The sequence below is a fragment of the Equus asinus genome, chromosome 4, assembly GCF_041296235.1.
Source record: "Equus asinus isolate D_3611 breed Donkey chromosome 4, EquAss-T2T_v2, whole genome shotgun sequence".
In the NCBI taxonomy this organism is placed as follows: domain Eukaryota; kingdom Metazoa; phylum Chordata; class Mammalia; order Perissodactyla; family Equidae; genus Equus; species Equus asinus.
The window spans coordinates 83,812,202-83,827,161 of NC_091793.1; the positions used below are offsets into that span (position 1 = coordinate 83,812,202).

The window sequence follows — 14,960 nt, forward strand, 5'->3', positions numbered from 1 at the left end:
TTTATTTTATTCACTAGTTTTGACGTGTGTACATATTCAGGAACATTCTTCACAACAGTTCTGTCATATATCACATATATAGACTTTTTGAATGATTAAGCATATTATCTATTTCAACTAGAATTCTCACTTCATTCTCTGCCCCTTCAGAGAAGTGAAAATGAAACACTGATATGTTAATGGTATCAACAAACAAGTATTTCTGTGTGAGGAATCTTACAAAGTAATTAAAATAGTATGAATTAACATGGTTTTCTGAGTGATGTCTATTTCTACCAAAAATAGTTTTCCAAAAATGTATTTCTGGGCACTAAGTACTTCTTGTATGCAGGCATTTAAAAAAGATTAAACCTTACTTTTAATGTTATTTCAAAAGGTGACCATGTGATATTCTGTAATTTTTAGATTTTACCACCAAGATTGTTATGACACATTTTAAATACACACAGGATAAACACAAATAGATCTACTTTGAAATTTAAATTTTAGATAGATATAAATATATATTCTATGATATATATATTCTATAGATATATAGACTTATAGAATATATATTATATAGATAGGACTAAAGAATTATTTGTGACTATGACTTAAAATTTTAACCAGTTACCTGTAATAATTCTACATTCCTTGACTTTTCAGGAAACATTTCTATATTAATTATACATGGCACTAATAATATTTTTTGTGCTTCATTGGGTTTCAAAATATTTACTGCCCAAATTAATTGATACATGCTCATCTCATTAAGAGCGCCTTGGCTCACCTGTCTTATTTCCTTTTACCTACAATACAGAGTTTATGAGTAAGTACATGTGTGCTTTAAGTCTGTACGTTTAACCAATTTTTCTTAATACAAGATGGAGTATAAAGCCTTCTTGTATAAATGTAGCTTTCTTGGTATTTCATTTTTTATTTTTATTTTTACACAAGGAGAAATAATTATTACAGTTTTAGGTTATATCTATATACAGTTAAATCTTGATCAATATAATTAAATTAATCATAATACCAGAAATTCAGAGATTAAAAATGGTAAAGTGGTTGTTTAGTTGAATTTACCATTAGAAAGAACTGGCTTGTCATAGGACTTCAAGGTTGGCAGAGAAAATGGACCAACATCTTTGCAATACACAAATTTTTTCTCTAGCATTCTTTGAAGAAAGATATTTAGCCACAACTGAAACACTTTTGGTGGTGAGAAATGAGGCAGCTCATTCCAAGGTAAAAAGTTCTAATCTTAGAACAGCCTTCCTTATATCGAACAGAATCTGCCTCCCAACTCCTAATTCCAACCTTTGAAACAACTCCGAACAGGTTGTGCTATCTATTCCAGTACTTCATATATTTGAATACAGCTAACAAGCCATCTTTGTTTCAGGCAAAATGACTTCCAGAGGTGTGTGTTCCAGACTCCTTATGCTTCTGGATGTACAAATTTGTATACATTACAATTTGTCTAGGTTACTCTTAAAAGTGCCACGGCCATAAGAGGGCATAGTACCCCAGGTGTGTTCTGATCAGTGCAAAACTCAGTAGAACAAAAATCTACCCTCTGTAATGGTCCTAGCTGCCATTAGACTGCCTCTATGTTCCACAGGAGCCATGCCCTACAGAGCTATTGCTCACATAAAAACAGCAATTTTCAAATGAATTGCTCTTCCTAAGATTTTCATCACTTATGTAATTAATTTTAACCTAATGCGCAACTTTAATTTCAAAATTTGTTCATTTGCATCCTCCACTCCAACATCCTTAAACAGATATGTTTTCAAAAGCTATTTCTGTCAACCAGTTTTGTCAGTGAATCACTCTCTTCAGGAAAATGGTACTAACAAAAAGCAGTTAGGATATTAGGCATGATTTAATTTTAGTGTACCCGCACTCAGTGCTAATAATTCATGTGTTCTGGTTTTTTCTTTCTGTTTATACAAAAAATATTAATTCTCCAATGTTGTAGTAAATAAATGATTAGCTCATTTCACTTCAAAGAAATATGGGAGGGAGAATGAGGAAAGAAATGGGAACTTAAGAGTTGCATCTGTATTTATGCAGTTATTAACATAATAGTATCACCCTAAATAGTGGTCTTCCCTTGCTTATGTTTTTCTTTGTATTCAGCATATACTAAAAACCTTTTTGATCTTTTTGCCTTCCTGAATATATTTTCACAATTTTTATTCCATATTATTACTATAGTTTGCTTATATGGACGCTCTGCATTTAAATAGCTTTACCTAACAATACCATGATGCCTTTTAAGTTTTACAGTTATATTAGATTAAATAGTTTTCATTACCTCAAATTCTAATGTATCATATGATTTGCTATTTTTGGTGAGGACCTACCTTGTAATTGACTGGAAGGTCCTGACAATCTTGAGAACATCCACTGACTTTCTTACTCAAACATTCATTTATATGGCAGTTTCTTTCATCTGAGTCATCACCACAATCATTCTTATTGTCACAAAGACTTCCACTGGGAATGCACCTGCCATTTTTGCACATAAAAAATGAACTGTTGCATGACTGTTCTGGAAAAAGAAAATAAAACAAATGGAACATAAAGGGCATGCCACTGTTTTATACTACAATTGTTGAAAACATTCACAAATATGATAACGTCAAAAATTATAGTAAATATATTACATATAAAATGCTTTACATTCAGTGTAATATTTTATACACAAAATGTAGAAAATCAAGGGCAAAGTGTACTTTCATGTTGAACAGTTATTACAAATCTTCCTTTACCATGAAAATTAACAATCAAAATAAGCATCTATAGTAAAATTAATGGAGTATTTCTGTCTTCATCTATATGGTGCAGAATGAGTTCAAAAGGGTAATGAAAGTTTGATGGTTCCCTCAAGCCATAGGTCTCTGAGAAATTATATGGCAGTGAAAATTAAGAATCTAGAATGGGTAGATATTCCTAAATTCTTTTTCTTCCTGGAAATATAACATTGACATTTTTAAGCCAGGGCATAAAAAGGACATTTTTGGTGCATAATAGTTATTCCAAATATAGCTATGGAAAGGAATTCAGGTTTTGCAGCTACTCCTAACCAGATGATTTGAACATTACTCGTTATCATACATGATGAAAAGCCTATTAACATGTTAACTACATGAGAAAAAAAGAAATTAGGTTTATTCTCAAATATATGACTATGTATTCAGTCTTTGGAATAATGAAGTGATAAATAGACCAAGTTTGGTTATGCATATATTTCTATTCAAATGATATGAAATTTATTTTATTTTGCCTGTATGAATGATACAGACTTTCTTTCAGTAAATTTCAACTTCTTTTATGTTTGAATTTGCAAATGGGTCTATTCAGGGAAATTATCATCACATAAAATAATGTATAAAGAAAATAAGACTTGGGCCAGCCTGGTGTCACAGTGGTTAAGTTTGTAAGTTCCGCTTTGGCAGCCCGGGGTTCACCAATTCAGATCTCAAGTGTGGACCTATGCACCGCTTTTCAAGCCATGCTGTGGCAGGAGTCCCACATATAAAGTAGAGGAAGATGGGCACACATGTTAGCTCAGCGCCAGTCTTCCTCAGCAACAAAAAGAGGAGGATGGGTGGCAGATGTTAACTTAGGGCTAATCTTCCTCAAAAAAAAAGAAAGAAGAGACGACTGTTTTTGGAGGGGGCAGGGTGACAGATTCATGGGATTCATAGCCTCAAATCTTCATATTTTTGACACAGACTTAAACTTCTAAAACTAATCCCAGAACATTGTTGATTACTGGAATTGTGCATGGTATCACTAGAAACGCTCATGCTTAATTATTTGCATTTCCTTTCATTGAATACAATACTAGACTGAAAATTAGAGTCATGGTTTTGCTATTAAAAAAAATTGGAATAAGCTTGGAATTATATATTTGCTGTACCTGCACTTTTGCACTTTGGGTTTAAAGGTGCTTCATCAGAATGGTCAGGGCAGTCAAAGTCTCCATCACACTGCCATTGAGTATTTAAAAGACATCGTCCATCAGCACAACTAAATTCTTCTGCATTACATTGTCGGTATCCTGGAGACAAAGAAGTAAACATTCTAATTCATCTAACAAATATTCATTACAACTTCATCCCTTAAGGTACACTATATCTAATTAACTACATGGGCTACCCATGCCTCCTAAGGGAAATATTTCTCTTTTCTTTCTGTGATGATGGTTACCCTTGCAAGAGATATTTGTGGTTGGGAAATAAGATTAAGATCCAGAAAATAAAGTTGGAAATAAGGCACTTTCATTGCTTCTAGGTGAGGAAATAAGAATGCAAGACTCAAGTAAACCATCTTTGTTCACCTATTATCTACATCCTAAAGATTTCCCTTAAAATGAAAAACAAAATGAAAGCTATTGGAAATTTTTTTCAAGACTAAGTTTGGTTAGGTATAGTACTAGAACATATGGATGAACTGATTCTGAGTTATGATGATAATTCTCAGAAGCTATAACTCAATGTTTATGTCTGGGAAGCAGCATTCAAAGTGTAAAGAAATTATGAAAATGAGAAAAATTAAAAGACAATTTATAGAGCAATAAGCACAAAAACTATTGTAATTAGCCTATATACTGATTCTTAGAGGTATTAAAAGCCTTTACTCAAATCACAGTATCAATCCATCAATTGTTATGTTCATATCTATGCCTGTTTGTAAGTAAAATTCAATTGATTTTGAATATTATGAAGTTTTAGATTGGATTTTTTCTAAGTTTGTTAGCAATAAAAACAGCCATTTATATTAGAAACTTTCTGGTAAATCTGGGCAAATATTCTACTTTTGAAGAGAGGGAGTAAGATTTTTATGGCTTAAAAAATAACCAAAATTCCAATAGAAAAAAAGTGTCAATAAAGATTATTTAATTGAGATGTTTATCATATTGAATGGCAAAACTAGATAGTTCCAAGATCCCCCCAGTTTCTTCAGTATTTCTTTCCCCCGTCTCCTTCTTCTCTAGCTCCTCTTTCTCAGTCAACACATATATCAAGTCTCTCCCAGCTCAATAACCATAAAAATCCATCTACAAATACCTCTTAACAACACATTTCTCTTCTTCAGTATACTGCACAATCTTCCTTTCCCTTACTTATCTCCAGTTCATCTTTGATTCATTAACGTCTCATTTCTGCAATATCTACCTTCTGAAATTCCTCGTCAATGTAAAACACCAATTGGCAAATGTCAAATTGAAAGTGTCTCAGACTCCCACTTCACCTCCCTGCAGCATTTGATGTTGTTGACCACGCTACCTTTCCAGAAACAATTCCCTGGTTTAATATCTATAATTCACTCTCCCGGCTTCTTTCTATTGCTTCTGTTGTTCCCTTTTTTCCCTCTTTCTGTACAAAGTCTTCTCCTGTTCCACTGTAATATGTTGTAGGGGAAGCCATACCTTCAATCTTCAGTCTATTATTTTTCCCTTTTCCTTTCTACAGTTTTGGATGTTCTCATTTTTTGTCATAGTTTGAATAGCACCTTTATGCTGATGGCCCCCAAATTAATATTATTTATCCTGATCACACTTCTGGTGTCTAGAACTAAATTTTCAAACACTCACTATACAGCTTCATATGATTGTCTGATTAACATTTCCTATTCAAAATCTGCAACATTAATTCCTTGTTCCATCTCTCCTCTCCTACACCAACAACATTGACCCTTAACCTCCTCGGTCCTGAAGCTCGTAACATCAACACCATCCACCAAGTCATCCAAGCTAGAAATTATCCTTTATCCTCCATATCTGGCTGTAAGTGAATTCTGACCCATTCTGCATTTTCCATTCCACCTTTTCTGCCCTGGTTCAGAACACATCATTAATCATCAGAACTATTGCAATAACCTCTTAACTAGTTTATTTCCCCCTAATGGCTCCCTGCTTTTTGGCAAAATTTCATCCACTCTGCTGAAAAAGACGGTTCTAAAACATAAATTTGACTGGGGCATTACGTTGTATCAAAATGTGTGCTGGCCACTGGAAGCAAAAAGAATCAATACAAATTCTTTAACATTGTATTTCAGACTTTTAAAAATCTAATTTAATTTTAACTTTCTAACTTTAATTTACCTCACAAAAGACTAATTGCTATTTCTTAACTATGTCAATGTACAGGTCTTTGTAAACATATATAGATTTTACTATGTGTCCAGAACTGCTCCACGCACTTTACAAACATTAACACATTTAATTCTCTTAACAGACCTAGGAGTTAAGCAATGTTATTATTTGTTTTTTACAGATGAGAAAATTCAGGTACAGGGAGGTGAAGTAACTTTTCCAAGATCACACAGTCAGTTAGTGGCAGAGCCAGGATTTGCACCCAGGCGATCTGGCTCCAGGTTCTATGCTCTTGACCGCCACGTCACACTCTCTAGCATCTAAACATGATTTCCTTTGACTAACATTCCTTGCTTCTATATTTTCATGCCTCAAGAATTATTCACTCAGCTCTGATTCTGTGTATTGTGATTCTTATTCCCATCTGACAATGTATATTATTGTACTATATTGTATTTCTGATTTTCCTGTTCATAATTTCTTCTAGGGGGATCTTTGCCTTATTCATCTCCATATCAACCAAATATAATGTCTAGCAGAGGGAAGATATTCCATGACACATAACTCTACTTCAGATATTCATCTTGAGTTATGATGTAGCTTTTAAAATATCACATTGAATCCATGATTTAATGGTGAAATGATCATAAAAACTGATATCCACTGATTTCAAAGAGATTCATATCAAAGATCAAGGCTATAGACACTGCATGGGGAGGACAAAAGAGAGCAGTAAATCTACTGCCTTTCATGGGTATATGTGGTTTTCAAGGCTTTTCGTTTTGTATTTATTCATGTATGCTTTGAAATATTTTACAAACATACCAGGATGTCAACTTCAACTGGGAATTTTTAATATGCTGATTTTTATCACAAATGTTATATGTTTGCATATATACTATATATATGATGGTTAGATAAATATATATGTAATGACAAGATAAATTCATGATAATAATATTAAATTTTAACAAATAAATGCATGTGTAAAAAGATAAGGCAAATGGAAAATGTTAGGCATCCAATTTTTCTGATAATTGTGAGTTGTATTCTCTTTTTTCACTCAAATATTTGATTTGACTATAAGATTAAACTTGTCAGCTATATATTGTCTGTAAAGTACAAAGTATTTCAAAGTATTTAAAATCAAAGACATTTTAATAACATTTTTCATTGGGGTTCCTGATAATATACTACAAGTAGGCATGATTTCTAAATAAATGTGTTACTATTCTGGAGCTTAAAGAGATTATATGTGGTGTGTCTGTGTATTACTGAATTTACATGTCTTCAATTACATTAAGAAATGTGTTTCTTTGTTTGTATTATTTATTTACATATTCCTTGAGTCATTTTAAAAAAACTATTACTCGGCCCGAATACCTCCTCCATGAAAAGTTTAGATATACCTACCACATTGCAGAGGCTCGTCAGAGCCATCTCCACAGTCATCATCATGGTCACAAACAAATTGCTTGGGGATGCACACTTTATTAAGGCACATAAAAGCATTGTCATCGCATGTATTATTGGGAGCTAAGAAAGACATCACAAAACGTAAAGTTAGATGAACACTTGTTGTATCCTCCCCATCTTCGCAGTTTGGAAAATGTAGGCCATTATGCTTAATAATCCACAGTTACTTAGAAAAAGAAAACTTTGCTCAATATTCAATATATCAGATAAATTAATAATATATATTAATATACATATATTAGTATATTTGAATATAGGAATACGAATATACATAAAATTCAAAGCTTTAGTATTAATATATTCAACAATTCTAGGCTGACTCTGAAATTTCAGGCCATTTAGCAATCTGTAAGTTTGCTGAAGGGTGAATTCAAGGTTCATATGTGATAAAAAAAAATCACTCAACTGTAATAATGTGTCTTTCTCTCCTCGTGCCTGTAGCAGTGCTAGTAAAGTGATAAAAACCTCACTTCTTTGTGAAAAATGGACCTGAAAAGACCACCAAGTGCTAATGTTCATGATCGAAGTGAAAGTCAAAAGGGCTGAGAAAGTTATTGTTTTTAAGAAGAAAATAAAACTTTTGGGTGACTTCCAGAGTAGATTGAAATAGGTTCAGATCTATGGTGTGATGAGCCCGACTATAGGTACCACATCAAATTAGGAATATTGATCCATGAAATGGAATATGGCCCCTTTGGAATACTGATCCATGAAAGCAGTGCTCTAGCAAGGATCCTAACCAGTGGGAAAAATGGTTGCTCAAAATGTGCAATAAAACCTCAGCAAAAGTTCAAAAGATGGTAACTTGTGCAGAGGAAATAAACTTTCTTATACGCATAAAATCATAGAGGTTTGAATGGATCATTTAAATATCCTCAATTACCTTTTCTTACATTTGAAAGATAAACGCTATGACAGGACTTAAGGTTTGGGCTATTCTGAATACAAAGATCTGCTATACAACGGACGCCAACTAAACTTATTGTGGTAATCATTTCAGAGTGTCCACATATATCAAATCACTATGTTGTACACCTAAAGCTAATACAATGTTATATGTCAATTACATCTCAATTTTTTAAAAAGTAGAAAAAAAGAATCTGCTATATGCCATTTATAATATTATAGTATACTGGGAAGAGGAAGGCTTTGCAAAAATTTGCTTTGCCACTTATATTTGTATCCTGAGGAAGCTATTCACCTACTTGGTACATCTGTTTCTTTACTTGTTTAACGAGAATAATGAAATCTATCTGATAAATTTCTTGTAAGAACTAACTAAAGTATATGAAGCAGATCAGCTCATTTTAGGTACTCAATAAATTCCTTGGTGCTCTTTAAAGTCTTATCTATATAACAATTGTTTTTGGCAGATCCCCAAAAACACTTCACTGAGATATTGTGGGAACTCAATAATGTAAATAAGAGCAGCTACCAAAATAATTGATGTATAATGGGCGCTTGAAAAAGTTTAGGTCCCTTCTAATCTCTCCCCTCCACGTCTTAATAGGCATTTTCTTCTACCTAGAACCATTCTCTTTCTTTCTTTGTCCTTCATGACTCAGATAATGTTATTTTCTTAAAATCCTTCCATGAGACTTCTAGGCTTTTTTATATAATTCTTCGTGATGACCTAGTATCTTTTCTGTATATGACTCTGACACTTAATATACCATAATTATTCTTCTACATGCCTATCAGCTCCCTATCCCCAGACTGCCCAAGACTCCACGAAGAAAGGAAAGCTCTGCTTTCAACTCAGTAATGCTTGAAATAGAGACATGAATAGGTAAAACAAAAAGGATTTTTTGAATTTAATTAAGTATAATTTATTTTCAACAAATTTATTTTCAAAAATGATATGGAAGCCACATAGGAGCAGCATTAAAAATTACCCATTATAATCAGAGTAAAACTCAGTTGCTAATAACTTCTCTAACTTTGAACTCTGTGACAGCTTATGTAACTGAAGTGAATTATACTAATTCTAATACATGAATTATTCTTTAAAACACTAAGCAACAGAGGCTTATTTGGCATTAACGCTTTCAAGTCACTTGAGTACAATTTGTTGTATTTTAGCATAATTTACTTAACAGCACCCACGTGGTCCAAAAGTGTTACTATGCCTCCCAGAGTGTTAACTTGCTACAATAGCAACAGTATACTGGGACCATCTGGATCCCTGAATTGATGCATGATCCTTTATTATGTAGCCCTCAGTGGCTCCATTGACCTTTACAGACACACATATCAGTTTCAAGATCAAAGTAAATTGTTCTAGAATAGGATGAGTTCTGTGCATATAGGCCTGCCTGAAAGTTTTCTTTTTCCTTCTCCGCTTTAGCTATCCCCCACGAACATACACCCACATGCGCACACACTTACACTATGGCTTCAAATACAGTTTTAAAGACCTGAAGACAGCTCATTGGAGAGATGATTGACAGAACTCACTTTAATGAGCACAGTTCACAGCACTGTTTCTGATAAATTGCTCAGCTCAACAGATCTCGTACGTGACCTTGGGACCTACATTCAAATATTCAGTCCCTTCAGTCTCCTGATCATGCAAAGGAATTTATCTGAATTTTTACTACTGAATAATTCCCTGCAAATTTCCTGAGGTGACCTAGAGTAAGAAACCTAGTAAATTGTCTGACCTCCAAAGGTCCTCTGCTCCCCCAGCTTCACTCAGCCATATCTATACTATTTTTACCTGACCTAAGGGTTAATACCCTATCTGTACGACTAATAGATGTTTACTGACCTTCTGCTCAGTAGTTACTTAGGATCACAGCCGCCATTTACAGAGTATCTGCAATAGGCAATCTAAAAATCTTCATGGGCAGGGGCGGCGGGGGACATGCTAAAAAGAAAATAACAGCCCTACCACATTCACACATACATTGGGTAGTTACACTATGTCACAAGTGAAATGAAAAATCTGCGTTCATCAAAACGGTTTTCAATGGGTAATCCCACTGTGCATGTTTGAAACACTCTGAACAGCGGTTACAGGGGTTGCTGAACTACTATGATGACACCATCCCACCTGATTAGGTCTGATACTACCTATGCGTTCAGGAACAGGGAATGTGAGAGAAAATGTGATAGGTGATGACTACAGAAACAAATGTCTAAGGATGCTGCAGCGGCTTTCTTTCACACACAGCCCTACAAGTGTTCATACCACAGCCTGCTGTGGAGAGCTCGTCGCTTCCATTTGGACAGTCCCTTTCACCATCACAAAGCCAGTGTCGGGGCACACAGGCATGGGAGCCCTGGCAGCTGAACATGTCAGCCGCACAGGTGATGGCACCTGAAACCCAGAGAAAAAATGTCATTAAGCTCACTATGTGTCCACTGGGAAAGGCCTAACATTTACATTTCCTATAGATAAAAGGGAAGCAGAAGAATGTTGCCAATAGGGAAGAGATTGTAATTATTCAGAATCATCAACTATTGCCCTTCCCCTAGAGATGTCTACACATTTTCCTTTCAGAATGCATTCTTTCCTAATTGCAAGCGTTTTATTTCTTAAAGCCACATGGCAAAAAATTAAAAAGGATCTTTTCTCCTCGTAAAATGTAGCAAAGGATAGAAATGTCATAGAACTGTGAATAAACTGAGATAAAATTTCAAAAGAACTGAACCTACAAGGGTAATAATAATTATAATAGCATTTTTATTGCTTAATATATGTTAAGTACTTAATATATATAAGTACTTAACATATTAACTTATTTAATCCTCGCAATAACCTCATCAGTTAGAACTATTATTAGTCTCATTTCTCAGAAAAGGAAACTGAGGCTCAAAGAAGTTGAAAAACTTGCAGAAAGTCACAAGTCACACAGGGTGCTGCCTGCTGAACTGGGAGTCCAAAACCCTTCTGATTCCTAATCACCTTCTCTTAATCACCAATGCCATTATTATTAGTCCCCACCTTGTGTTGTTGAAAAGAACAAATGTATATGTGTTCCCTTTGTATTAGCATATGTAACAAACAGAATCAACCTTTTCTCTACTCTATCAATTCAATGTCCCTTTAGTTGCACGCTGTTGTTTGTCAAAAGTCCACAGAAAAAAAATCCTTGTTGACCTTGATTGTAAATTCAAAGGGTCACAGGTGGTTTCTCTTTGCGTCTCCTTATACGGGCATAGGGTAATCACATGAAATTAGAAAATGATTCTTTCTCATGCTGTTTCCCTAGCCTCTAGTACAGTTCTATATATTGAATGGTTTATCTGTTTGTTATTTATATAAAATATTCATTGAATGAATCAGTAGCATGATCACAAAATCAAACTTTCCTTTAATTTCACTTCCCTGTGATCAAAAGCTGCCCATGAACTACATGCTAAAAAACATAGAGTTATTCAAAAAATGTTAATATTGCCAGGAAGAAAATATGACTGAGGAGACTGATGCAAGATTTTTTTTCCAAAACATTTAAAGCAGTGACCAAAATGCTTTGATTGGATTATCATTATCACTTTTCAGCCATAGAGTTATTATGAGCAGAAAATGTTTTTCAGTGCAATCTTTTCAACATGAGTGGCAGCAGGGTGCAAAAGAGCTCCCTGGGAGATCTTTTCCAACATAAACATGCCTGACCCTGACATACACCTTAGCTTGGAGGATGGGATGGCAAGTGAATGTTGAAAAGTCCCCCAGGTAATTCAGATTTGCTCATTTGATTGAGGATCAGTGCTTTAACAGAATGAGTTTTAATATGATTCTACTGCTGGAAGAAATCATAAAACAATCTATTAAATAAGTGTTGCTTTTATTTAAAAATTAATTTACCTGCTACCTATTATGTCTTTAGTATGTTCTATAATAAAATTCTCTTCCTACAGAAATTATTTCCATATTATTCCTCCTTATTATCTATCTTTTCAAGCTTGACATAAGAAAATAAAGTGTCACTTTCACTCATATATTCTCAATTAGTGCTTTAATTTTCATAATATTTTTGTTATTTAGCTTGAGATTCATAAAATGCATTCTTTCTACCAAGAAAGTTTTGATACATGTAAAACTCCTTGTCTGCTTTCTTATTAGCACTCCAATTTGTTCTCAAGGTAAGCATAGTAGATAGAGCATTGATTTGGCTGTTGAGAAATTTAATTCTGTATGACCTTGGAGAAGACTAGTGTCTGAGTTTTACTATCCGTAAAGTGAGGGGTATGACTAGATAATTACTAAGATACCTCAAGCTATGAAACGGCATAAGGCTCTTTGCAGCTAATTTTCTGGCTCCCTTGATAGTGTTCAACAGATTCTGTGTTAAGAGCATGCCAAAACATCATAGTCAATTGGGAAGAAAATGGGCCAAAGAAAAAAATCACATGGCTTCATCCCATTGCTACACTGCCATCTGGAGATACCCTGCCTTCCTCAGGGAAATGAATAGCAAGGGAGAAGGAAAAAAAGCTGAAGGAATTCCAACAGAACTATCTTGTGCACCTACTCAGATATAATATTTGATTGGTAAGCGTCACTGTCCTATTTAGTAAGTATTTCAGAACCCTGAATTCTGGTCCCAGCTCTGTCATCACTGATTTGCTGAGTGACCTCAGGCAAATTTATTAACCTCTGAGAATTTCTCTTTTTTCATCTTTCAAACGATGGAGGTGGACTAGACTACGATTTTCAAAATGGGATCCTCAATTCCTAAGTCAGAACCTCTATGTGCTTATTAAGAAAGCGTGTATTTACAGCCCACATGGGAATATTCGGAGGTGGAGATTAAGAATTTACATGTTTAAGAAACTTTGGAGAAGGATCTTTTGTACACTAAACATTGAGAACCACTGAGATAAATTATTTATAAAGTTTATTTCCAATACTAAATTATGAGATTCAGTTCATTAACTGATGCTGGATCAAAGCAGTATTTTTTATGTGTTGCCAGCTTGGCAATTAGTATATAAAATGCAGCCTGTAATTAAATTAAATAGACAGAATATTTTGACAAGACATAAACATGTCCATTATCATTTTAACCCTTTTTTGAAAAAAATTATTAGGACACTCATAGATATAGACATAACAATAACACTCTGAAAAATAAAGGCGGGATCAGGAGAAATAGAACAAAAGAGAATGAGAATATATTAGTTTATATAGTGCACATTGGGTAGATCTTTTTGTACGCCCTTAATAGGTAAGGAATTTGAAGAATAAGGAATAAAATGGACCTGCCCATGATCACACAGCTGGAAAACTCAGATATGGGAGAATTCAACTCTGTATGACTTTAGAGTCTTTGCCCCTTCTATTATACTGTATCCATTCAAAAAGGATAGAGGTATCAGTGGAGACATTTAGTATAGGGTTAAACAAAGGGTCAAAAGTAAAATGATTTTAGAGACTGGACACATGCTCAACCCATTGTAAACAGGTAATCTTTTTGTTAAAATTAAAGAAAGATTTAATAGCAAAGTGAAAAAAGTAGTTAAAAGAGACTTTCCAGTTATCTTATTGATTAATTTCTTTCTCCTTTCAGACCTTTTTGATAGTGATCTTTCTATGTTGATATTTATCTGTTGTGTAAGTTGTTTCAGTTGTGTAAATAAAAAGTAGATTTGCAGTGGCTTAAATACAAGAAAATAAATTGCCTGCTTTCAGAGGATATCTCCAATTTTATATTATTTACAGAGAACTTCAGTTTAGCTTGAGCATTATAAAATCCTATCTACTTGTCTCCATGGTAGTGACCTAACTAGCAGGCCATAACTTCTGAAATTTAAAAAAGGTCTTAAGTATACTTAACTCTGTATGTGCACCTTATTCTATGACTCAAGTCCTTTTCTCTATAACATGAAGATAACAACTATGAAACAGGGCTGTTATAATGAATAAAGAATATGTAGCTATAGATACAAACACACATACAAAAACAGATCAGATAGATAAATACAGAGACATATATAAAATGCCAGGCCAATTACAATAAATTTATAGTGATTAGATTGCTTTCTTCTTCTTTCCTTTTAAGAAATTCAGTTAATATTTTCATTTAAATTATTTTTTAAAAGTGTTTATTTAAAAGCAATTACTTTGGCTTTGTAGTTGACATATAGCAGGTAAGTAGAGACATCTGACACTATACCTCTAATCCTATAAAGCTGAATTTCAAAGTACATTTTAACATCATATACAATAGCCTCCTTCCTTACATCCCATTTAAAAGAATTCAATGATAATGGTCACTACAATACACACACACACACGTACAAATAGCATGTGTGGCTTGTGGCATTATAAATCAATATAATACTTTTGCAGGGCAACTTAGCAATACATATCAAGAACCACAAAAAAATGTTTGATCATTTGATCCAAGCAATCGCAATCATTGAGATTTATTCCAAGACGTGA

The 14,960-nt window shown here is 33.9% G+C and overlaps 1 protein-coding gene across 5 annotated transcripts in view; it reads right to left on the reverse strand.

Annotated features, from left to right (window-relative positions):
• Window positions 1-14,960, reverse strand: part of LRP1B (LDL receptor related protein 1B) — a 1,812,874-nt gene that overhangs the window by 250,819 nt on the left and 1,547,095 nt on the right. For all 5 annotated transcript variants that reach the window (XM_044768977.2, XM_070507612.1, XM_070507613.1 and 2 more), the window contains exons 52-55: window positions 10,761-10,889; window positions 7,505-7,627; window positions 3,914-4,054; window positions 2,352-2,539 (exon numbers count right to left, since the gene is read on the reverse strand). In XM_044768977.2, the coding sequence (XP_044624912.2) occupies window positions 2,352-2,539; window positions 3,914-4,054; window positions 7,505-7,627; window positions 10,761-10,889 (581 nt within the window). The remainder of the gene's footprint in view (window positions 1-2,351; window positions 2,540-3,913; window positions 4,055-7,504; window positions 7,628-10,760; window positions 10,890-14,960) is intronic.